The 23,816-nt window shown below is 46.2% G+C and overlaps 1 protein-coding gene across 1 annotated transcript in view; it reads left to right on the forward strand.

Annotated features, from left to right (window-relative positions):
* The window catches only part of LOC138580141 (putative DBH-like monooxygenase protein 2), a 460,802-nt gene that overhangs the window by 86,525 nt on the left and 350,461 nt on the right, over positions 1-23,816 (forward strand). The window contains exon 6 of the mRNA XM_069650458.1: positions 16,835-16,937. Within this exon, the coding sequence (XP_069506559.1) occupies positions 16,835-16,937 (103 nt within the window). The remainder of the gene's footprint in view (positions 1-16,834; positions 16,938-23,816) is intronic.

Below are 23,816 nucleotides of genomic sequence, written 5' to 3' on the forward strand. Positions count from 1 at the left end.
TTATGCCATGGGGATGTCGGCAGAATTAACACCGGCGGTAATTCCACCGATTTTGCTGATTTGTGGCTGTAAGGGACCAGAAAGACCTCCAGTATTTTGCTGGAGGTTTTCCTCTGCTTCCCCACCAAAGTCGTAGTACGGCTTTGCGGTATTGCGTCAGTAATACAGTGATAAGCACACTAGACCTAAGAGGTCATCTGTTGGACTGTGGAGTGTAGGAAGTGTAACGATTCAAGATTTTAGTAGTGAAGATTTAGTTGAGAAATGAAGGGTGGGGAGTGGGGGCTAGGGTGTCGTCACTTCCTTGCTCTTGGTGGTTGATTTCACTGAGATTAAAGGTTTCTGTCACATGTATACAACCCGAGATGTGCACACACTGCTCCTCTCACACATACACTGCCCCACTCGCTGCCCCCCACATACTGACTGGCCCCACACTGACACCCCACACACTACATATGCATACACACACAGTGCTCCCCAAACACACACACTCCTTGCCCCAGCACACAACCTGCACATATGCACTGCTCCACCACAAACACACACTGCCCATCACACACATTCGTCACACATTACCCACACACAATGACCACACACTTGCCCACAAGCAGTATCCTTGCCCACTTACTGCCCATTCACATACACACACACTGCACCCACATCCACACGAACCTCACACACAAACACACACATTACCATTCAAACACTGACCCTTTCCACACACACATTGCCCACACCCACATGCTGCTCCTCAACACTCATTCCACATGTGCACGGCCTGCCACGCACTTCCACATACAGACTGCCCCACATAGTCCCCACATACATTGGCCACACACACTGTAAAATGACCCACACACTGCCCCTCTCTCTCTCACACACACACACACACACACACCACCCTTACATACACTGCCCCAAACATTTCTCCCAATTCACACTCTGCCTACATACACAGTGCCATCCCATATACACTGTCACCCACAAACACATACTATTCCCCCACAGACGCTGCCACTTTCCCCATACAAACACTGCCACTTTCCAAACACACACACCCACATATTGCTACTTTTCCCACACACAATGCCACTTCCACCACAAACACTGACACTCCCCCCACACACACTACCCAAACCCCAGGCACTGTGCCCTTACAGACATATCCCCCACAAAGACAATGCAGCCACATGCACACACTGCCTATGCACTTGTACTGCCTCAACACATCTACTGTCTACACACACACACACACACCAGCCAGATTATCCCCCAAGGACACTACCCATCCACAAACACAATGCTCCCCACTCACACAATACACACCCCCACACACACTGACACTCCCCTGACACACACACATCCAACATGCATGGCCCCACCATGCACACATTCACATACACACTGACCACCCTATACTCACTGTTTCCACACACTGCCTGCACATTTTCCACACCCACTACCCACAAACACTTCTCACTCACACACATCTGCCCATGCATACACACTGCACACCAACAAACACACAAACACTGCCCTTCAAACACTGACATGTTCCATACATACACATATTGCCCCACTCACTGCTCACACACAGAGACAGTGCCCCCTCCACACATCCCATCCCACATATGCACTGCCCCCACACACCACTCCCACTCATGATGACTCCCTCACACTGTCCCATACTGTACCTGCATATATTGCCCACACACTGTAAACTCCCTCATATGCATACTGCCCCACACACACTGCTCCCAAACATAATGCAGCAACACACATTACCCACACACATTGCCCCCTGCACACACACTATCCCAACACACAATGCACCTCAAACTTACCCCACACACTTCCAACAAACATACTGCCTACAGACACAGTGCCACCAGACACCCACTTCCACCCACAGACACACTCTGCCTTCCCACACAGTATCTGCACATGGCACATGCACACACACACACACACACACTGCCACTCCCCCACACACAATTACCCCACATATGTACATCCCTACTATACAATGATCCCTCCAAAACACACACACTGCCCCCACCAGGCACTGCCCCCTAGGACATGCTCCCCACAGAGACAGTGCACTAGCCACATACACTGCCCCCACATGCTGTCCCCACATGTGCTTTCCCCGCACATGTACTGCCCCTACACACACACTACCCCACCCACATTGTCCCCTCACAACACTATCCCCAAATACACTGCCCCCATACACACACCAAACACCCCACACCTGTGTCTCCCCACACTGCCTGCCCGCATTTTCCACACACTCTTTGCCCACACACTCTGTCCTCTACATGTACACTGCCCGCACCCTACATGCACTGTCCTCCGCTGAACCTTTACACACACACAGGCCCCTCAACTCAACCCATACACACTGCTCTGAAACACACCCCACTGATATTGCCTCTGTCATGCACTGATTGCCTCAAATTCTTCCCCACATATATTGCCCACAAACACCATGCCATGCCTATATTACCCCACACAAACATCTCCCACGCTTACCCCACAAACACTACCCATGCACGCTGCCCCATGCACGCACACACTGCCCCTTCACACACTCCTCCTCACACTGACCCCCACATATTGCCAACACAAACTGCTTACAGACAGTGTACCACCGGACAGACACTCCCACCCGCAAACACACTATGCTTTCCCATACACTATATGCCCCTGATACACACTTCCACTTACCCTACACGTACTACCACTCCCCCACACACACACATCTGCCACATATGCACTGATCCCTCCATATTCAGACACACTTCCCTTGCACACATTGTCATACAAATTTGCACACCCATACACCGTGTCCTGCACCTCCTGCCCTGCAGTCACTGCCCACTATTACAAACACTGCACATTCCATAAAACTGCACCCACACACATATTGGCAACACATACACCGACTGCCCACATGCCACCACTGCCCACTCACACACATGGTGCCTGATATGATATGGCATTTGTAAGGCGGCTATACACAAGTGTTTGAAGGCGCAACATGGCATGGACGGGGGAACAGAGGGAGGACAGAGACAACGATCTTACTTGGCCACGTGACATTGAGATTGCGCAAGTGCAGGGGATTGGGGACGGGAAAGTGCCAGGGGAAAGGACAGGGGCAGTGCTGTACATGGGATCAAAACAATAACAAGAAGTGCGACCAGCAGCTGGCAGGTGCAAGGTCAAGCAGGTGCCCAAAAGTGCAGGTAGGCAGGCTGTAGAGTTACAGTACAGACCCAAGTGCACGGGTTGCCGGGAAGCAGTGTGGGTGTGCAACAGGGCTAACAGGGACCTGGGCCCAAAATCAGAGGGTAGCCAGGTGACCAGTGCAGTATCAGACAGGAAATCAGCAGGGGAGAGGAAGAGAGAAGACAGAAGCAAAGAGAAAGGTCTTGAGGTGCTTCCGGAACCGGATATGGTTCTCCTTAAATTGCAGAGAAGCAGGGGAGCTTGTCCACAGGGAGGCCCCAGCCAAAGAAATAGATCTACCACCAACTCGTTGTTCGGAGAAGCGGCTGACCCCAAGGGAGTTGGAGGTAGAGAAGCGAAGAGCTCAAGTAGGAAAGTATTTACGAAGAGAGAGTTGGAGGTATTGAGGACCCAGACCCCAGAAGGCCTTGTGGACAATGCAGAGGGTCTTGAACTCAATCCTTGCAGCCACTGGAGCCAATGCAGAGATTTAAGTGCTGGACAGATACGATCACTGGTCTTGAGGCCGAGGAAAAGTCTTGCAGTCCTGTTCTGGATGAGTTGCAGAGGGTGAAGAGTAGAAGCAGGCAGATGTACACTGCCCCCACATACTCCCCACACCACCACACACTACAATCCCACACACACTGCTGCAAAACACACACACACGCTGCCTCCTCACTTACTGCACACACACACCACTGACCCCCACACAAACTGGGCAACACACTGTCCTTCCACCCCTACACATACAGACACACACACATTGTCCCCACAAACACATCCATCCACAAAAACACTGCCCCCATGCACACGCACGCTGTACTCCCACACACAAACACTGCTCTCCACACTGTGCCCCCACACTTGTGCTGCCCCTGCACACACATACAATGCCCCCCACACACAAACACTGCCCCCACACACAGCCCACACACATGTACTGCCCCTCCACACGCACTCCCCAGTTTTCCCCCACATCATTGCCTCCCAAACACACTGCCTCCCACCCGACACACCCTGACTCCTGACACTGCCCAGATGCACACACACCATCTCTCACACACTAAAAGTGCCCAGATACGCACATACTGGCCACACACAGTTTACTCACACATACACACCCCCACCCACTGCGTACACCAACACAGGGCACACACGCACTCACACACACTAATATTCTGAGGACCTTGGCAGTTCAGGGAAATTACTGCCAATGGTTTGTGTACCTGGACAACTGAAGTCAATCCCTGGTGATGATGCAAGTGCTTGGACATATGTGGACAATAGCTGCCAAAAGGTGCCAGTAGCTGAGCATAGCATGGCAATACTTGATAAATGTGAATACAGGGTTGTTCAAAAACAAACCTATTGGCTTTGCCAATTCTTGTTTTCATTGGGATTGCCAATAGTGATCCACGCATGCGCACATGGCAGAGATCCAAGTGGATTCACTGCAGGATGCAGTGTTAAGCATGGAACTTGGGAATGGCCGGATTGCCATGCCGAACACTGCATTATGCAGGGAATCATTGGGCTCTCTGGAAAGATCCTGCACAGCAGAATCGGTAATGGCTGCGCTCATCCCAACACATTTTAGGCCTCATTTACAACTGGACCGTTGAGGTTCTGAAACACACAAGTCTGTACAGTAAGCTGGTTGGTGTTTCACTTTTGCATCTGCTAGTTTCCTGGGATAAACACTTGGGGAAATCACAATATTCGTGGATCCTACTCCATTCCAAGCATTCTCTCTCACGAGTGGGCCCTCCTGCATCCATGATTTTGACGCTAATATTGAACCCCTTCTGCTGTTTGGGCATTTAGAAACATTACTAGATGAAACCTCCACAACCTCGCGCTTAGAAACCGTCTCCAGTATTAAGCGCATTATAAAATAACAAATATTATAAATAATACTAGTATATAAAAAGGGTCCCCCCAATAGTCCAGAAATCTTCCGAACAATTGCCATTACTGATGTGTCATCCACAATATTCTCTCTTCTGTTGCTGAAGCAGCTCCAATGTTTCATTGATCGACATAATGTACTGTCCCATTTCCAAGTAGGATTTCGTAAACAAATGGGATGCCCTCTAAACGCTACCATTCTTGCACACATTATCATACAAGCACAAACTAAACAGTATAATGTAGGGCCTGTTTATATGACAGCCCTAGATCTAACAACAGCCTTCGACAGAGTAATAAGGACTGTTTTATGCGAGAAAATGGTTAGAAGGGGTTTCCCAAGATGCTTGGTGACAATGATTGCCAAATTACACCAGAACACCAGTTATAGGATCAGACTGAATCGTGAGGGAGCACTTACAGATTCTATCCCTGCAGCTATTGGGGTTAAGCAGGGATGCAATATGGCAGCAGTCTTGTTTAATCTGTACTTATCCGATTTGGATGAGGCTTGGAGCAATCTAAATAGCTATCCTGCAAAATTGGTTTCTCTAAAGCTGAACTGGATCGCCTTTGCCGATGACCTACTGTTTTTCGACAGAACCCCCTTTGGGCTCCAGCATAAATGAAACCAATTTGCAGTGTTTGCCTTTAATCACAATCTGGAGGTGAATGCTGATGGTAAGCGCAAATGGGCAAGTTTAACGTGGACTCTTAATGGAGTTTTTATTGCCTATTCTCCCATTATACGATACCTAGGGTACACCCTTACTGATGGGTATTCCATTAAGATGTGGAAGGAGTTATTGAACTGCAAAATAAAACCGTTAACTTCGCAAAAGAAAATAATCATGTGGAAATATTGTATGTTCTCTCTCCTTCCAGTAATCCAATTCTATAGTGTTTAGATATATGCGGAATTGAGATTGATGCCATTGTGGGCGTTTTGCAGGGTAGCCTATGGGTAAATGTGCTGGGTCTCACATTATCTATCCCCAATCCAATCATATGCCATGAGTTAGGATTGTTGCCACTTTCAGTAAAAAGGAACTGGCGACTGATGATGAATTATATTAAAATATTGAATCCACCAAACACTCGCTATATGAGGATCTTCATCGGATAGCGAATGAGAATAAAGTTCCCTCTATGGCAAAATTGAGTGCTAAATTGAACTTGATCTTAGATGATATAAATAGCACTCCTGAGGATTTATGTGCTCATTTACCCAGTTGTAAAAAAAAGTTCCAGGAATATTTTGGGGGCATCAACTCAGATAAAGTGGGGACCTACCAGTCGTTTGTAGAATATAGTGGTCATCGGCGAACATGGGGTGATAGAACAATGTACCTAATGCAATTGCCATGCCCTAAAGCAAGAACAATGTACTTACGTTTTAAGCTTAACCAATTACAGACATTAGATAAAATCAAACATTGGGAAATCCTAGATCGGGCTGTCATAACTGGTTTATGTCATGTTTCCAATGAATGTAACAGCAAAGAATCTTTGAAACATTTAGTTATGTATTGTCCTCATTTTGAGTTAGTAAAACTCAGGATATTGGCGCCTTATCTTGTTAATGAAGGATTGTTTGCCAGAGATTCGATATGGAATCGATGCATGTGGGGAAACAGTCGGAGACCCATTTTAAGTATAGTTGAATTGCTTTACTTGCGAAAAGGTGGCTGAGTATAAAGGGAATTGATGAAACTGAAGACATGCTGTTGGTTTTACGAGAGTTAGGACATCATTCTGAAGTAGTCTTAATTATGCATATAATGCCAAAAAAAACTGTTGTAAAAAGGCATGCTCTGGACGATTTAGGAAGAGGTCTGACTTGAAAATTGAACTTGTTGTGTAGACGACGATAGAGGAATGTGTGCAGAGGGAGTGCAGTCTTCAGCAGTCTATCCTCTCTGTCTACTGAAGCCAGTTTCTTTGAAAACCAGCATTATCACCGCGGAGCGGTGAGCGGAGGGTGTGCAGAGGGAGTGCAGTCTTCAGCAGTCTATCCTCTCTGTCTACTGAAGCCAGTTTCTTTGAAAACCAGCATTATCACCGCGGAGCGGTGAGCGGAGGGTGTGCAGAGGGAGTGCAGTCTTCAGCAGTCTATCCTCTCTGTCTACTGAAGCCAGTTTCTTTGAAAACCAGCATTATCACCGCGGAGCGGTGAGCGGAGGGTGTGCAGAGGGAGTGCAGTCTTCAGCAGTCTATCCTCTCTGTCTACTGAAGCCAGTTTCTTTGAAAACCAGCATTATCACCGCGGAGCGGTGAGCGGAGGGTGTGCAGAGGGAGTGCAGTCTTCAGCAGTCTATCCTCTCTGTCTACTGAAGCCAGTTTCTTTGAAAACCAGCATTATCACCGCGGAGCGGTGAGCGGAGGGTGTGCAGAGGGAGTGCAGTCTTCAGCAGTCTATCCTCTCTGTCTACTGAAGCCAGTTTCTTTGAAAACCAGCATTATCACCGCGGAGCGGTGAGCGGAGGGTGTGCAGAGGGAGTGCAGTCTTCAGCAGTCCGCTGCAGGAGGAGCGGATGGAGCCTACAGCGGAGACTCTGGCCTGTACCGCTGTATCGTGTCTCCCCCCATCTGAACCAACAGTAGAAGCTTCGCTTCGGACTTTGCGGAGCGCTTCAAAACTTTCAGAGAGCCTCAAGTCCAAAGCCTCTCTACAGGTCAAAAGACAGAAGGAGGTAAGACCCCCTCCTAAGACCCTGTCGCATACTTCTACTTCTAGTCTTTTTTCTCCATCGGCAACGAGCTCACTAAAAACGATTACCTCTTTGAGCTTAACGACCACACAGAGCCCAGAGTTTCGGGACAAGCTAAACAGGGGTCTGAATATGTCGGAATCCATATTAGTTACTAACTCTGGCAACGGTAACTCATTTTGCCCGAATACATCTACAACGACCCCTTCGTCTAAAGAATTGGTAGCCACCTCCCCAACTCCGCAAACTTTACCTATTCTTTTGGAGTCCCGATGCCGTGACACGCTCCCATTCGATGCTTCGGCGGACCCGGCGGACATGGAGGGCTCGGCGGGTTTTCGATCTCCTCCGTGGCCTGAGGCTCGGTTGGGGGTGTGCCTGGGTCCAGGCGGCGGCCTCGCGCCCGCCCAGTTGCCTCTGCCTTCCCGTCCCCTCTGTGGGACGAGGGGTGCCTCGGCTCTGATCGCCGGAGGGCGGCGGGGTGAGGCCCCTGAGCTGGGGTTTCCGGGCGTGGGCGTGGGTGCGAGCCCTCCGAGAGGCGGGATGCTCGGGCCACTAGGCGCAGAAGTGGGGTCTCCCCAGAGGGCCCTGGAGAACGCTCTTACCGCCTCCGTGCTGCTATGCGACGTGCAGCAGCTAGGGCCGGGAGGCCCCGTGGAGGTCGCTCCGACACCAGCAGTTCCGGGAATTGTTGCAACGACAAGGGTAGTGAAAGCACTGGTACATGCTCACTCCCCGTCAAGGCTCCAAAGTATTCCTTGTGAAGCTTCGTCCAGTACCTTTCCAGCTACGAATGACTTGGAAATATCGACGCTCAGTGAGACCCTAAAGGTCCCCGTGGTGAAATCTGGTCTCTTTAGCGACGGTTTTCATCCAGAAAAAAGGCCAATCTCGCCCTCGCGTCACATAACTCAAAGCCCTGGCTCTGAACATGAAACTAACCACAGTGGCGAGATCCTAAAACAAAAACTAAAAAAGAAAAAAAAGTTCGTAACGAATGTAAAACAGAAGCAATGTAACCAAAAAAAAACAGGGAAGCAAAACTTACCGACACCATTGCTCTCTAGTGCACTTAAAGATTTTATTAATAAACAATTCAAAAGAAAGCTAGATCAGACAAATGAACTATCCGATGCAGAAATTCTGGAAGCATTTCAAGACTTTCCACCGATGACCAAAGTAAGGAAAGTAACGTCAGAGGTACCAACTCATGCCCAGATTCAATTAGCGATCCAAACACAATTATTAGGATCAAAGGAGTCTCTTAAGACTCATGACTTAGATAAGACACCACAAAAATCTGCAGTGGACGCCAACAAAGAGGTGCAACGGATAAAGGACTTCAACAGCGAAAGTGAAACTGTACCTCGACCGCAATCTAAAGAAGATCTAGCGGCATCCGGCAAACAAAATAATCTAGTGCCTACAGAACCTTCACTGAAAGCAAATAACCAGAACAGCAATAAAGAATCGGGGTCGTCAACTGAGAAACAACTGTCTTCAACACCGATTCATAGTCAAGTTTCCAGCAGAAGTCCATCTCAACCTATACCAGATCCCCGTCCCGTTCCAGTTTGCTTAAATTTTGACGATGGTCAGACCCAAACGGAAGTGCTTTTAGAAACTCTTGACTCGTCCATCCAACATTCTTTGCGGCCTCCATCTCCCTTAAAAAATCGCAGACTTAGCGAAATAAACAACATAGGAACCAAGGATTCGCCAGCTAAAAAAACGGACCTTCCTGTTATCATGTCTGCAATCACAATAGCCTTAGCGCCATTTGGAAAACTCTACGAATCGATCAATGATACACTAAAGGACAACTCAGTACTAACGGCAATGATGCATTCGAAACTTATCTTCGTAGAAGGATACATTACAGCTCTAGATCAAAGGAACAAAGCCCAGAATGAACTGTGGGAGTCAAAACTAAACAAACTAGAAGGTCTAATTCAGCAGTTGAGTCAACCATCGACAACAACCGTCGAAAAAGACACCCAGCCTAAAGTACGTTTCAGTTCGTTTGCACCGGCCTCGTTATTATCAAACAAAAAGGACCAACCGTCCCAGCATCTTGCGGCGGCTTCCCTATTTCACAATGGAGCAGAACTTGCAGTACAGCAAGTTATATCAGACCCAAAAGATAAACCTCTGTTAAAAATCACTACGGTCAATGAAACTAACCTTAATGGTCCACGCCCTGCTGTGGCTTTGGACCCTTTGACGTCCTTACGATCTGAGCAAATAGACTTAAGGAAAGAAACCGTTCAGATGCCTTCCAGTTCTCAAAATCTGGACAAATCAGTTATTTGCTGCACTACGTCTCCAAAATCCACAGAGGATTTCCTTGCACAAAGCTCGCTGATGGATTTGACTCAGCATTCGGTCTTAATTGATCAAAGCCCGATGCTACTATCAAGAACACTTGACAAGCCCTTAGTCACCATAAAAACCGCGAATCAGACCCCTGGTGGGGATAGTATTAATAATACAACCAAAACACAAGTAGGCAAAATTATCAAACCAAAAGTGGCCGTAACTGAACGAAAAGAGCAAAAAGATTTATCTCCTAAAAGAGATCGTTCCGACAGAAGAACACCTTCAGGGCTCCACCTAAGGAAGGCCCATACAAGCATCAGTGATAGGCGCTCAAAATCGACCCGTCTCTTCAAAATAGAACAAAAGAGCATTAGCGACCACTATATGATCCTGAACAGAAACACAGTTCTTAAAATATTAAAACAGGTGAAAATTTTGAAGAACTTAAAATCAGACGACTTTACCCTTATAGAGCCCTACCACAGAATGAACAAAGCTAAAGCCTTTCTTCATATTAAATCTCATGCGATGAGCGAACTCTCACAAGAAACATGTGAGGAATTCGCCCATTTGGGTTTTAACTTTCATGAGATAACATCCTCAATCAGAAACGATTGGCAAAAAGGAAAAGATACTCATTCCCCAAGAAGAAGTTACAGATATAAATCTCGAACAGAAGATCTGTATGGATCATCAAGAAGGGAAAGAAGTCCACGTTTTACTACTAATAAATCACAAAGAACCAATAGTTCTACAACACATGGCTTCACTCCAAATGCTTGCTCTAGATATACTACAAAGAGAGGCGAAAAATCAGCCTACAGAGTGGATGAAAAGATTAAACAAGACGACGAACTTAAACAATCTTATTTAACAACCCATCGAAACTATGCCCAAGACGAGAGACCGTCGGTACCGATTCAAAAAGCCACAGAGAAACATGCAGACCGGTTACCCTTGGCTTCTGAACAAACTCCAAAGGAAAACAAATGGTCATGGTTTCGCTCCATTTTAACATCAGGAGTCAAAAGATAGCAACCACCCGGGGGGACTTTGACGAAGAAATCCTCCCTCAACTCATCTGATCGAACTAACGTGAGCGACATCATAAGTATAGCATCTTGGAACACTAGAGGACATTGCCATCTCTCCAGGCCTGACTCGTATGATCTTGGCCTCCACGACATCATATGCCTTCAGGAAACATGGCTTATGGAAAAACCGGAATTAGATGGCTATCACATTGAATTCTCCCCGGCCTGTAAAGGTCCTTTGGGCCGTCCTTCTTCGGGCTTACTAACAGCGATTAAAACAGGTTCGGGTATAACCATCACAGAAGTTATAACTTGTAGCTATGAAATTCTGGCAGTGATGACCCTATGGAACTCTACATCCGTTCTCTACAACTCAAAAACAGCAGAGCGGGTAGCTATCATAAACATATATTGGAATCCTCAAAGGATCTCGACAATGAACATGTGCGATAAAGTGGCAAATATCATCGACGAGATCGCAATCAAATACAAATCGCCAAACATCCTGATTTGCGGAGATTTGAACGCGAATTGTCTGCAATCCAGTGAACCAGATGGGTCGGATTTGGAAAAATCATCTGCCTCATCTAGAGGCTTGGCGTGGAATAACATCATGAAATCCAGAAATCTGTTGAATGCGGCCTTCGTTACGCAGCAAAAATCACTGATTCCGACTTGGGAACGCGGCGGGTCCGCTACCACCCTTGACTACATCTTCGCCTCTAAATCGGTCTTTTGCAGTATAACTGCCTTTGAAGTTATCAAAACAAAGTACAGTGATCACAATTTACTTAACGTTTTCTGCAAAAGTAAACGCTCCACACTTCAATATTATGACTATGGAATTGAGACTAACTCTCAAAATACCCGCTTACGAATGACTGATCTCGATGTCCAAAAAGTCAATAACCTCTTTTCCATCCAAATGTCTGATCCTACATCCAGAATGGACCTGGCAAGAGCGAGCTACATTCCACTTCTTCTTCCATACAAGAAATCTAGAAAAATCAGTACTTATCCTTCCATTCAACACACTCATGAATACAATACAGTTTTAGTCTCCAAACGTCGAGCTATAAGAAAACTAAAGAGAGATGCAGTCATAAAGAATCTGCCAGCAATCTGGGAAAATCTTGCAACAGAAACCAGAAACTACAAACAATGGCTGAGAAACTCTAGAGATTTACTTTATCAATCTGACGCTGAGGCGATGTTAAAGGCTCTGGCAAGTAAAAAGCCCCGCGACTTCTGGTCTTTAATCAACAATCCACATAAACTGCAAAACCCGCAGATGATAAACCCAGTTACGGAAGAGAAATGGACGGAACATTTTCAAAAACTATTCGAGTCATTCAAAGGAAACACCTACGCATCTGAACAACTAAAAAATTCAGCTTGGATTGACCAGATTGAAATCGAGGAAATCAAATCAATTATTTTGAAACTGAAATCATCAAGAGCGCCGGGTCCTGATGGGCTCGCAAACTGTGACCTCAAACAAAACCCAGAGGAATGGGCGAACTTCATCTGCTCAATCTTTAAAATCTGCCGAGAAAGTAAAACTATTCCGGACTCATGGTCAAAAGCTCTGATTGTGCCGATTTTTAAAAAAGGAGCCAGAGACGATCCCTCGAATTACAGACCAATAGCCCTGTTAGATGTCATTGGGAAAGTTTTTGCTACAGTCCTACTGAATCATTTTCGCAAATGGGCAGCCACTGCTGATTGTTTTGACCTTTTCCAAACTGGATTCCAAAAAAATGCAAACACGAGTGCGAATATTCTGTGTTTGAACCTACTCAAAGACAGAGCTATGATAGGATCCACTCGAATCTACCTAGCGTTTGTTGATTTGTCGGCTGCTTTTGACAGAGTGAACAGGTCCAAACTGTGGTCCAAACTCAAGATTTGGAAATGCCCTGCGACCATTTTGAACCCAATAATCAAACTTCACTCTGAAACCAGTATAAAAGTACGCCTAAACAATCAAGGTTTAATGTCAAACTCTATCCCGACTTTTCAAGGTGTAAAACAGGGTTGTCCTCTGGCCCCTGCTCTGTTTATATCATTCCTAGGAGATTTCAAAGAGTCCCAAATTAAAATCAGATCCTTTCCGCCGAAAATAGGCAATACCGAGGTACCCAGACTACTATACGCGGATGATTTAATATTGCTTGATCAGACCCAGATTGGTTTGCAACGACAATTAGACAACCTTTCGACCTACACCACCGAAAACAACTTGGAAATCAATAAATCAAAAACCAAGATAATGATTCTCCAAAAACAAGGCACTAAAAGAAAAAAGAAAGTGGCCTCAAACTGGTTCCTTTATGGCACCAAAATAGAAGTGGTCGAGTCGTTCAAGTACCTCGGAATCCTTTTTGACAGCACAAAGTGGGCCAGGAGCCAGCAAAATGATCTTTGGGCGAAGGCAAAGAACTTAGCTGCGCAGCTGAGAGCGGTCGATCGGAAATATGGGAAATTTTCCCTGCTACCTGCTATCAACTTTTACAAGGCCAAGGTTATCCCCTCTTTGACTTACGGCATGGACGCCACCCCGTCTATTCCTCAGGGCCTCTGGGTCAAACTCGAAGGTTTCATTTGGAGATCGGTGCTGGGACTACCTAACTCTGTTGCTGTAGCTCCGATACGACGGGAACTTGGTCTTGTCTCTCTAAAAGCGGTGGTGGACACCGCAACTTTATATCTGTACAGGAAAGTCATCCACCCGGAGAGCCTAGAAATCTACCGAATAATTGCCGAAGAGATCGAGAAGGGTAAAAACCTAACGATGAATAAATGGGCACAGGATCAAAATTTGATATTGGAAGAAATTGCTTGCACTAAAGAAGAACTAAAATACAATCCTTGTAGGATTAAGACCAAACTACAGTGTAACGATTGGATCCAGACAATCGAAAAGTCAACTGGTAATAAATTATTAGCACATCTTCCTATGAATGGCAATAAATTGAAGGAACCTATGGCATACTGTAAACGATATCCCAACAAAGCCCTTATGAGAACTTTCCTAAAAGCCCGCCTCAACGTTCTTCCGACGCAGGAAATTCTGGCGATCAGGACAAAATCCATGATAAATGCCTGTAGATTGTGCAAAAACGATGCAGAACCGGAATCCATCAGACATCTTCTAATGCTCTGTCCTGCCCTGAACCAAGAAAGGATGGCCTTTTTCAGTACCCTGACCGCTAACTCGTTTGCAAGTAATGAAAGTATTTTGGTGGAATCGCTTGATAACCGGGGACAAGACAAGATGGCATACGGCATCAGCTAAATTGCTGAATCTAGCATTCCAAAAAATGACTTTGCCCACTATTACTTGAGATAGCATACTTTTATGGGTGGAAGTTGCTTCTTCATCTGAGTTCTTGTAAAAATCTAGTTCTGATTATATACAAGTAATAAAAAAAAAAAAAAAAAAAAAAAATAATGAATTGAACTAAATTTTACAAAGTGGTAATTATACTAATGGAAAAAAGTAAAAACGTGCTGTCTGCACTGAATGATTTGAAATTGAATCAAAGCACTGATATTAATACGTGTATATGTTACAGATGTATAACACATTTCACTGGTTGATTTTATGTAAAGGTTTTATGTAGAGATTTCGCTAATGGCGCATATATTTGCAAACTATGTATTTATGAATTTATAATATGATGAAAGGTGATATTTTTTGTAAAGGTTTTAATTACGATAAACCAAATAAAATAAAAAATAAAAAAATTATAATTATAACCTCCACACGCACGCACACACGTGCATTTTTACTACGCAATTATTATACTCAGTCGTGTCCCTGATTATTAGGTCCCTACTGTCTACCAAAAAATTGGGTTAATTTTGAGCAATGATTAACCATTACTCTCAAGTTTCCTTCGATGTGATGATACACACCGTTTCCTTCGCCTGGACCCCCAACCCCTGTGTAATTTCCATTGTATCTTTATTCAGTTTCCTCTTAAATCCAGAACGGGGAGATAAGGTGCTTCCAAGTCTCATCTCCATACTGCCACGGGGGCAGACTTCTCATTGTTTCTGGGTGTGGTTCGATCTTCCTCAAAACCTTCTGTTACAGGCCATCATCTGGGCTTAGGGCCCGATTGATGGACTTTATTGCACTGTGCAAAGTGGCTTTGCACTACTGAAAAGTGATTTTGAACTGCCGACACAAACCCTGATTCATGGAACTGTGCGAAGTGTATTTTTACAGTGCAGAGTAATTTTGTACAGCAAACATGACTATGCACTGACTTTGCACAGCAAAAATACACTTCGCACAGCTCCATGAATCAGGGTTTGTGTCAGCGGTGCAAAGTCACGTTGCAACGTCCAAAACATTCCATGAATTGGGGCCTCAGTGTTTGTTTTGCAAAGCCTTGGTAGGTGGTTGAACACACCATGGCTTCTCTCCAGGCAAATGTAATGAGGAGAAAGCCAGCCCCAATGTGTCTTTCACTTCCTCACTCTGACGGCTTCATGATTTAGAAAATTCAATCAAAACATGCGATTGCAACTGTCCCAGCCTCCTTCAGGGCCAATCCCATTACCTATCTCCAATAGAGCGGAGCCAGGCATTATTACATTGCAAACCAGGGGCGTTGCAATCATTGGCTGCTTCAAAGGCATGTAAGCACAGATACGGCTTCCATGCGTTTCTGACAGATGGCAGAATTGCATCACACTTAGTGCACTCCGAGAGCTACATCGGCTAGGCTGCTGCTCTACTGTCACACAGTGCACTGGCAGAAGTCAGTGTAAGAGGTGCAGCCACCAATCGGATTATGGAAAGGGCCACAGCCCCCCTCTCTCCTCTACAGGTGGCCTGTCTAAGAAGTTAAATGGAGCAAGTATCCTCCACAGAAGGAGGGAACAGCGACATAGGTTGAGTTGGGCGAGAATCAATCGGGACACTCTTGCAAGAGTTAAAAGTCAATCCACCCTATTAGTCATTTGGAATCTTCTGGTCATTCTGAATGTTGATCACTTTGCTTTTCTCAAAGCATTGATAGCATTTTATATCTTAAAATTAATCCATTCAAACCAAAGTCAACCTGTGAATATGTGCAATCAGTGTTTTGAAGAATTTCAATTTAGAACGGTTCTACATTAGCAGACCTCAGAGTTTATGCAGTGCACATTTAGGTGAGGGTGAATCCCTCCAAGCAACGAACCATTCTGGCTCTCCAGAGGTTTTGGACTACAATTCCCATCAGCACGGGTAGTCAATGATGAGAGATCCTGGGAGTCATAGCCCACTTTCCACTTTATTATTTTGTGAACGTCTTTTCACAAATTGGTGGTTAAGTTGTCAGCTGTGGTGGATAAAATCCTGGCTAGTAAACAGTACTTTCCCACTATTGTATGGGTGCAGGCAATCACATTATCTCACCGAGTTTCATCACCCGTTTCTTCCTAAATTAACAGAGCAAAGAAAAGAGCTACCCAAGTTATTGACTCATAGGAAACTAGGAATTGGCATATGTGTTACTATTGTACACAAATATTATGATTACTGAACAAAACATTATCACTGCTGTTTGAAAAGTAACCTCTGTGCTCCTCCATATTGTACGATTATGTCTTGTTTCTCCACAGCCATTCACCTTCCCAAGCAATGCTGGCATCTCCCTGGGCACAGCCGTGGACCCCCTCTTCGTCAGAATAGAGGTCCATTACAACAACCAGCTGATGCAGTCTGGTAGGTTCTCTTTAAACCCACGTCTTTCCTTGCCTCCCACGTAGTACCCTTTATCATTGCTAAAACCGGAGAGTGTGGTTATTACTCTCAGCAACCTCTTGTCTTGTATGGCAGGAGGCAGGTTCCTGTCACTCAGGGAGTTGGGAGGAACTTTGGTAAACAGTCAAGGAGCGCTCTACATTCAGCATGGCTGGAAAGCAGTAGCCAGAGGGAAATGGCCAGAAGAGACCCTCATCACCCCCCTCATTATTCAGGCAGAGGTGGAAGGCTGCATGGAAATGATCATATTATCCTTAATGTAATTCTCTAGAGTGATGCATCGACACTCCTCCCCAGTTTCCTGCACCATTGGTTTGCATTGACCTATTTCTATAGCTTTGTTAATAATGCTGATGAGTTCCCTTCAGCATGGGGACACTCATTGGCCATGGGGAAGGTTCTTTGTGGGACTGTGGAGTGATAACACAAGTGAGTGATGTACCTGATCAGGAGTCTAATTAAAATGGGTCCCTGCAGTAGGGGCCTTGGCTTCTCCTTTGGTTCCAAGCTGTATTCGACAAATCATTTGGTAACAGCTACCTATGAGATGCAGAGGAGAATTGATACACGTTGATATGGAGCACCTTGCATGGGAGGTGGGGGTGATTGGAGTCACCCTCAGGATTACAGTGGATTACAGTGCTCCTTGCTTCTGTGTGACTTCACAAACACAGGGCACTTTTTTAAAGTTAAGTTTACTGTATGTAACAAGTTGCTTTCTATGAACGTTGCAGATGCAAACGCTAAGGTTTAACCTAGTATTGAAAACTAAACACAATAGAAAAATAACAGCCTGAAACCTTAACTCACCTCCTTTAATTTGTTTGAGGTGGGGGGGGGGAGAGGGCCACCCCCCGTTGCAGTACAACATTCGCTGCCAATTTAGGGTGGCCCTCAGCCCCCCCTAAAAAGCAGCCTACGATTTTGTATTATTTTCTTTGTGTACCCAAATTCGCTTGGCGCAGATGGGCGCATTAGTATACCAATCTGCCCCAGGGTGCCCAAACCCTACTGCCCCATGCATTGGAGGTCCTGCCCCACCTTTTGTGGTGGCCCTCTCCCCCCCACCCCAAATGGCTGGGGGGACACCTCATGCAGCCCTCCCTGAGCCTCGTAGGAAGGGCTGCATGATGTGCCCCCCCCTCCGTTCAGGGTGGGTGAAGAGAGGGCACCACAAATGGTGGGACAGGCCCCCCAATAGATGGGGCAGTAGGGTTTGGGCACCCTGGGGGCAGATTGGCACACTAATTGGCCACGTGTTGTTGGCAGTGTGTTTCGATGGGTGGCCAGAGCAAAATGTCTGATAATTGTCTGCATTTCAGATACATTTCCCTGTGTCCACTCACCAAAACACGTCGCCAACACAGATATCATACCTTCTCGCATTCCCACAGGTGTCCCGACGACAAAGGTACATCACATGTGTGGGTGCACCTACCGGGCAGAGCAAAAGGAAAAGGGTAACCCGCTGGTAAACCCAAGCCTTTCGCCACAGCACAATTTGTTCATGTGGACAACCTACAGAGATGGGCCTAGGGTGTCGAAGCCAGCAAGGAAAACAGGGAACCCCACGCATTTCCCAAAAGAGGACACCCGTGCGAATGCACAGAGGTCTGACTTGCGCGAAGCGGCCCAGAATTTATTACCCAGAACCCCAGACAAACTGAACATTGTGTTTTTTCCCCACCAAATATCACACTTTGTCGGGGATTGTGGCTAATAAAAACTGGGGCAATTTGCGCAAGGAAGACCTCTGTGGATTCCCACGGGTGTCCCCTTTTGGGAAATGCATGGGGTTCCCTGTTTTCCTTGCTGGCTTTGACACCCTAGGCCCAAATCTGTAGGTTGTCCACATGAACAAAATGGGCAGTGGCGAAAGGTTTGGGGTTACCAGTGGGTTACCATTTTCCTTTTGCGCCCCCGGTAGGTGCACCCACACGTGAGGTATCGTTTTCATCGGGACACCTGTGGGAAAATCATACCTCTGCGGATTTCCACAGGTATCCTTTTTTCAGAAATGCATGGGGTTCCCTGTTTTCCTTGGTGGCTTGGACACCCGAGGCCCATATCTGTATGTTGTGCCAGTCGGCAGAGCGTCTGAAATGCCGGTCTGAAAACAGACTTGGGGTTACTTGTGTTTTAGGCTTTCCCCTTGGCGGCCAGGTAGGTGCACCCACACATGTGAGGTACTGTTTTCATCGGGACACCTGTGGGAACGCGGACGTAGGCCATGTGTTGTTGGGGGCGTGTTTTGATGGATGAGCCGAGCGAAATGTGCGAAAATGCGTTTTTTCCCCCACATTTCGGACTTTGCAGGGGTGTCTGGGTAATAAATTCTCGGGCGATTTGGGCAAAACATACCTCTGCTGATTCCCACGGGTGTCCTCTTTTCGGAAATGCATGGGGTTCCCTGTTTTCCTTGGTGTCTTGGACACCTGAGGCTCATATCTGTATGTTGTGCCGGTCGGCGGAGCGTCTGAAATTCCGGTCTGAACACAGACTTGGGGTTACTTGTGTTTTAGGCTTTCCCCTTGGCGGCCAGGTAGGTGCAACCACACATGTGAGGTACCATTTTCATCGGAACACCTGTGGGAACGCGGGACGGTAGGCCATGTGTTGTTGGGGGCATGTTTCGATTGGGAGAGCCGAGCAAAATATGCGGAAAATGCGTTTTTCCCCACATTTTGGACTTTGCGGGGGTGTCTGGGTAATAAATTCTGGGGCGATTTGGGCAAATCATACCTCTGCGGATTCCCACGGGTGTCCTCTTTTCGGAAATGCATTGGGTTCCCTGTTTTCCTTGGTGGCTTGGACATCCGAGGCCCATATCTGTATGTTGTGCCGGTCGGCAGAGCGTCTGAAATTCCGGTCTGAAAACAGACTTGGGGTTACTTGTGTTTTAGGCTTTCCCCTTGGCGGCCAGGTAGGTGCACCCACACATGTGAGGTACCGTTTTCATCGAAACACCTGTGGGAACGCGGAACGGTAGGCCATGTGTTGTTGGGAGCGTTTTTCGATGGGTGAGCCGAGCGAAATGTGCGGAAAATGCATTTTTTCCCCACATTTCGGACTTTGTGGGGGTGTCTGGGTAATACATTCAGGGGCGATTTGGGCAAATCATACCTCTGCGGATTCCCACGGGTGTCCTCTTTTCGGAAATGCATTGGGTTCCCTGTTTTCCTTGGTGGCTTGGACACCCGAGCCCCATATCTGTATGTTGTGCCGGTTGGCAGAGCGTCTGAAATTCCGGTCTGAAAAAAGACTTGGGGTTACTTGTGTTTTAGGCTTTCCCCTTGGTGGCCAGGTAGGTGCACCCACACATGTGAGGTACCGTTTTCATCAGGACACCTGTGGGAGCGCGGGACGGTAGGCCATGTGTTGTTGGGGGCTTGTTTCGATGGGTAAACTGAGCGAAATGTGCGGAAAATGCGTTTTTTTCCCACATTTCAGACTTTGCGGGGGTGTCTGGGTAATAAATTATGAGGCGATGTGTGCAAATCATACCTCTGCGGATTCCCACGGGTGTCCTCTTTTCGGAAATGCATGGGGTTCCCTGTTTTCCTTGGTGGCTTGGACACCCGAGGCCCATATCTGTATGTTGTGCCGGTCGACAGAGCGTCTGAAATTCCGGTCTGAAAACAGACTTGGGGTTACTTGTGTTTTAGTCTTTTCCCTTGGCGACCAGGTAGGTGCACCCACACATGTGAGGTACCGTTTTCATCGGGACACCTGTGGGAACGCGGGACGGTAGGCCATGCGTTGTGTTTGTGTGGTTTTCATAACGTTTTGACCCATTTGCTGGTGCCCTTTGTCACACAGCCCTTTCATTTCCCAAATGTGGCATACATTTAGTCGCTGCTTTAGGCACCATACACTTTTGTAACCTGCACAAGTCACCTACCCTTGAAAAGGTCTGCCTGTGCTCTTTCAAAAAATGTATGCTTGCCATTCCTCACCACATTTGTTTTCCCGATTTACACATGCTAAGTGCGTCTGTTCAGGCCGTAAGCGGAAAACTCCTGTGTACCATGGTGCAGTGTCTGGCTTGTGGTATTGCTTGTTTTGTAAAACACTACAAAAAATGTGTGCTTTCCTAACTGCAAGAGTCGGGGAATGTAGCGGAGCATTGCTTTTCCCAAAATTCATAGAAGCCATTTCCGTACCAAGCCAACCATGTCCAAAACATACCTTTTTTTCAGTCATTTTCCCTGCTTTTCCCCCAATCTATGACATTTTCCCCATCCTAGTGTTTGCCTGACCTACGCAAATCACCCCTTCCTAAACTTGGAATTGTGTCTACTTTTCAGAAATAAATGCCTTTCCGTCCTCCAATTCGGCTTTCCTACCCTTTTCTCCCATTCCGCCCATGCATGTCCAATTGGCAAAAATGGCCAAAATCGCCTACCTCTGACAGAACAGTTGATAACCACATCAAAATATTTTTTTTTTCCGTTTCCACTCAACCTGTTCTTGAAAGCCAGGAAATTGGGGAATTCAGCAAAGCAAACCATTTGTTCCTAGCTCTTACAAGGAATAAACCACAGGCTTCTTTGTACATCATTTTATTGGCATTTTTTTTAAAAAACCCACATTTTCCCGCTTTTTGCTTATTTTCTCTCACCCTCCTACAGCAACCTAGGATTCCTGGGTGCTGTTACAACCGCCTACATGTGGGAAAAAAAGGAGCCAAATTTGGCCGAGATATCTCATGTAACAAAAAAGTTACAAGCCATTGAATGGCCACATACCGAAATCCCCCAAAAAGGCCCTGACACTGGGGAGAAATACCCATGGCACTTAAAGGGTTAATGGTAGTGTATGTTATTTTAAGAGCTAGTCATTTTAATAATTTGGGGTATATGTGTCGAGATCATTTAATAAGGTTTGATTGTAGGTGTATGTTTTGAGTTCATTTAATACAAGATGTGTTTTAGGGTGTATTAAATGCTTGCGAAGTATGTTGTCAATGGGCCTCATTAGGACCCAGGCGGTAAGGGGTTTACGGCGGCGTAAACAGCGCCGACCCTTACCGCCTGATTCCGAGGTCCCTTAGCGCCATGGAGGTTTTAACACCTGCTTTCAGGTGTTAAAATCCATGGCGCTAAGGGACCTTGTTGTTAATTATGCCACCGTAATTTACGGTGGCGTAATTAACGCCTTCCCCACTCCCATTATGCCCTATGGGGCAAAAATGGGAATGGGGAAGGGTGAATGGGTTAATGGGGACTTACCGCCCCACTCACCTCGGAATGGGGCGGTAAGTCCGCCAACCACCATGGCGTAAACATAGTTTACGCCATGGTGGTAAAGGTACGACCCAGGCGGTAACTTACCGCCTGGGTCGTAATGAGGCCCAATGTGAGTAATACAGATTTTATTTACTATGTGCTAAAGTCCTTTTTTACTTATTATTTGTGTGGCGAACTAAGTTTGAAACTTGGTGTGATTTAATGTTGGTGTCATGTAATTCTTAGTGTTCAATAATAGGTTAATCCCTGATTATTCCATTTCCAACATTAATAGACATCACCCTTTTAAAGATGGTAGACGTAACATTTCACTAAATTGAGATCTCCCTACCACTCCCTCACTGATATCCATAGATTTTTTTTGTGGCAGGATCCGTCAGTAAATTCATTTTAGTTGCACGATCGTAATTGAGTATGTATTTTATTTTCGTTTCTTGTGTGTGGATACTATTTTGGGAAAGATCCGAGTTCATGCAGAGGACCAGAGGCGTTGCTGCGGGGGGCTGAGGAGGCTATAGCCCCGGGTCTTTTGGTTGTAGCCCCGGATAGAAGCTTAGGGGCTACAACCAAAAGGCTATAGCTAGCCGAGTCCCGCCAGTCCTGACATTAGCTTAGCCCTTGATCTTTACCAGACCTAGCAACCCCTGCAGAGGACTTAAAAAACCTTAGAGGCGCTTCAGAATTGATGTTCCGTGTGTGGAGGCCTTCAGTTGATTAGTGGAATTCCTGAACGAACGTTGCATTGAAGGTGGAGAAACACACTTAACGCATGATGGCCTTCATACATTTACAAGACCTTCAGCCTCATTACAAGTATGACGGTCCGGGAATAAGGGTGCCGGTAGCAACCATACATGACCTGCCGGGTTTTCAGTCCTCTATCGGCATGGTTTTCACTGAAGCACCAGCACCGTTAGCTACAGTGCCTGTGCTTCAGTGACCCCATTCCCATAATATTGCGGTGGCACCGGGAAGTCAGGCAGCGATAACTGTGTTACAGGGTTGCCGGTAACCCGTTGCCTACTGGCGGGTTTTGCCCACAACCCTGTAATGAGCCCCCTAGTCATTTTACATTGCCACTGAGAATTGTGACTTAATGTCAAGAAGTATAGAAAGAGTTATACTGTAGCATATTGATGCTGTTTATCTCTTTCCATATAATGGTAATTTCTTAATAAATTACACACAAAGCATTTGTTCGAGTTAATCAGCTGTATGTTAGTGACTGATTTGGGGTGTCATGTTTGTAAGAAGTTTTGTTTCTTGTTTTAATGTTGGTCCTACTGTAGATGCCTGAGTTGTGTGGGAGTTTGTATGTGTGGCGCTTGTAGTGAAGGTGGAGATTTATTTTTAAAAACTCTTTAGGCGTGGCTGGACATGTCTCGACAAGTTCATTTACTGTTTTTCGCGGGGTGGCATGTGTGACTGGTGTTTGTGGCGTCAAGTGGGTGCTTATTAACCCCTTCTAGTTGCTTATTCTTTCTTTTTGTCTGGCATTCTGAGATGTTTGTGAAGCTGGATTGAGAAAGCTATTTGCATGTTGTTATGTTTTTGTTCTGTTTATTTTATGGGCTCTTCATATGTTTTAAGA

This window comes from Ambystoma mexicanum, chromosome 3p, assembly GCF_040938575.1.
Source record: "Ambystoma mexicanum isolate Mex_15411 chromosome 3p, UKY_AmexF1_1, whole genome shotgun sequence".
Classification (NCBI taxonomy): Eukaryota; Metazoa; Chordata; class Amphibia; order Caudata; family Ambystomatidae; genus Ambystoma; species Ambystoma mexicanum.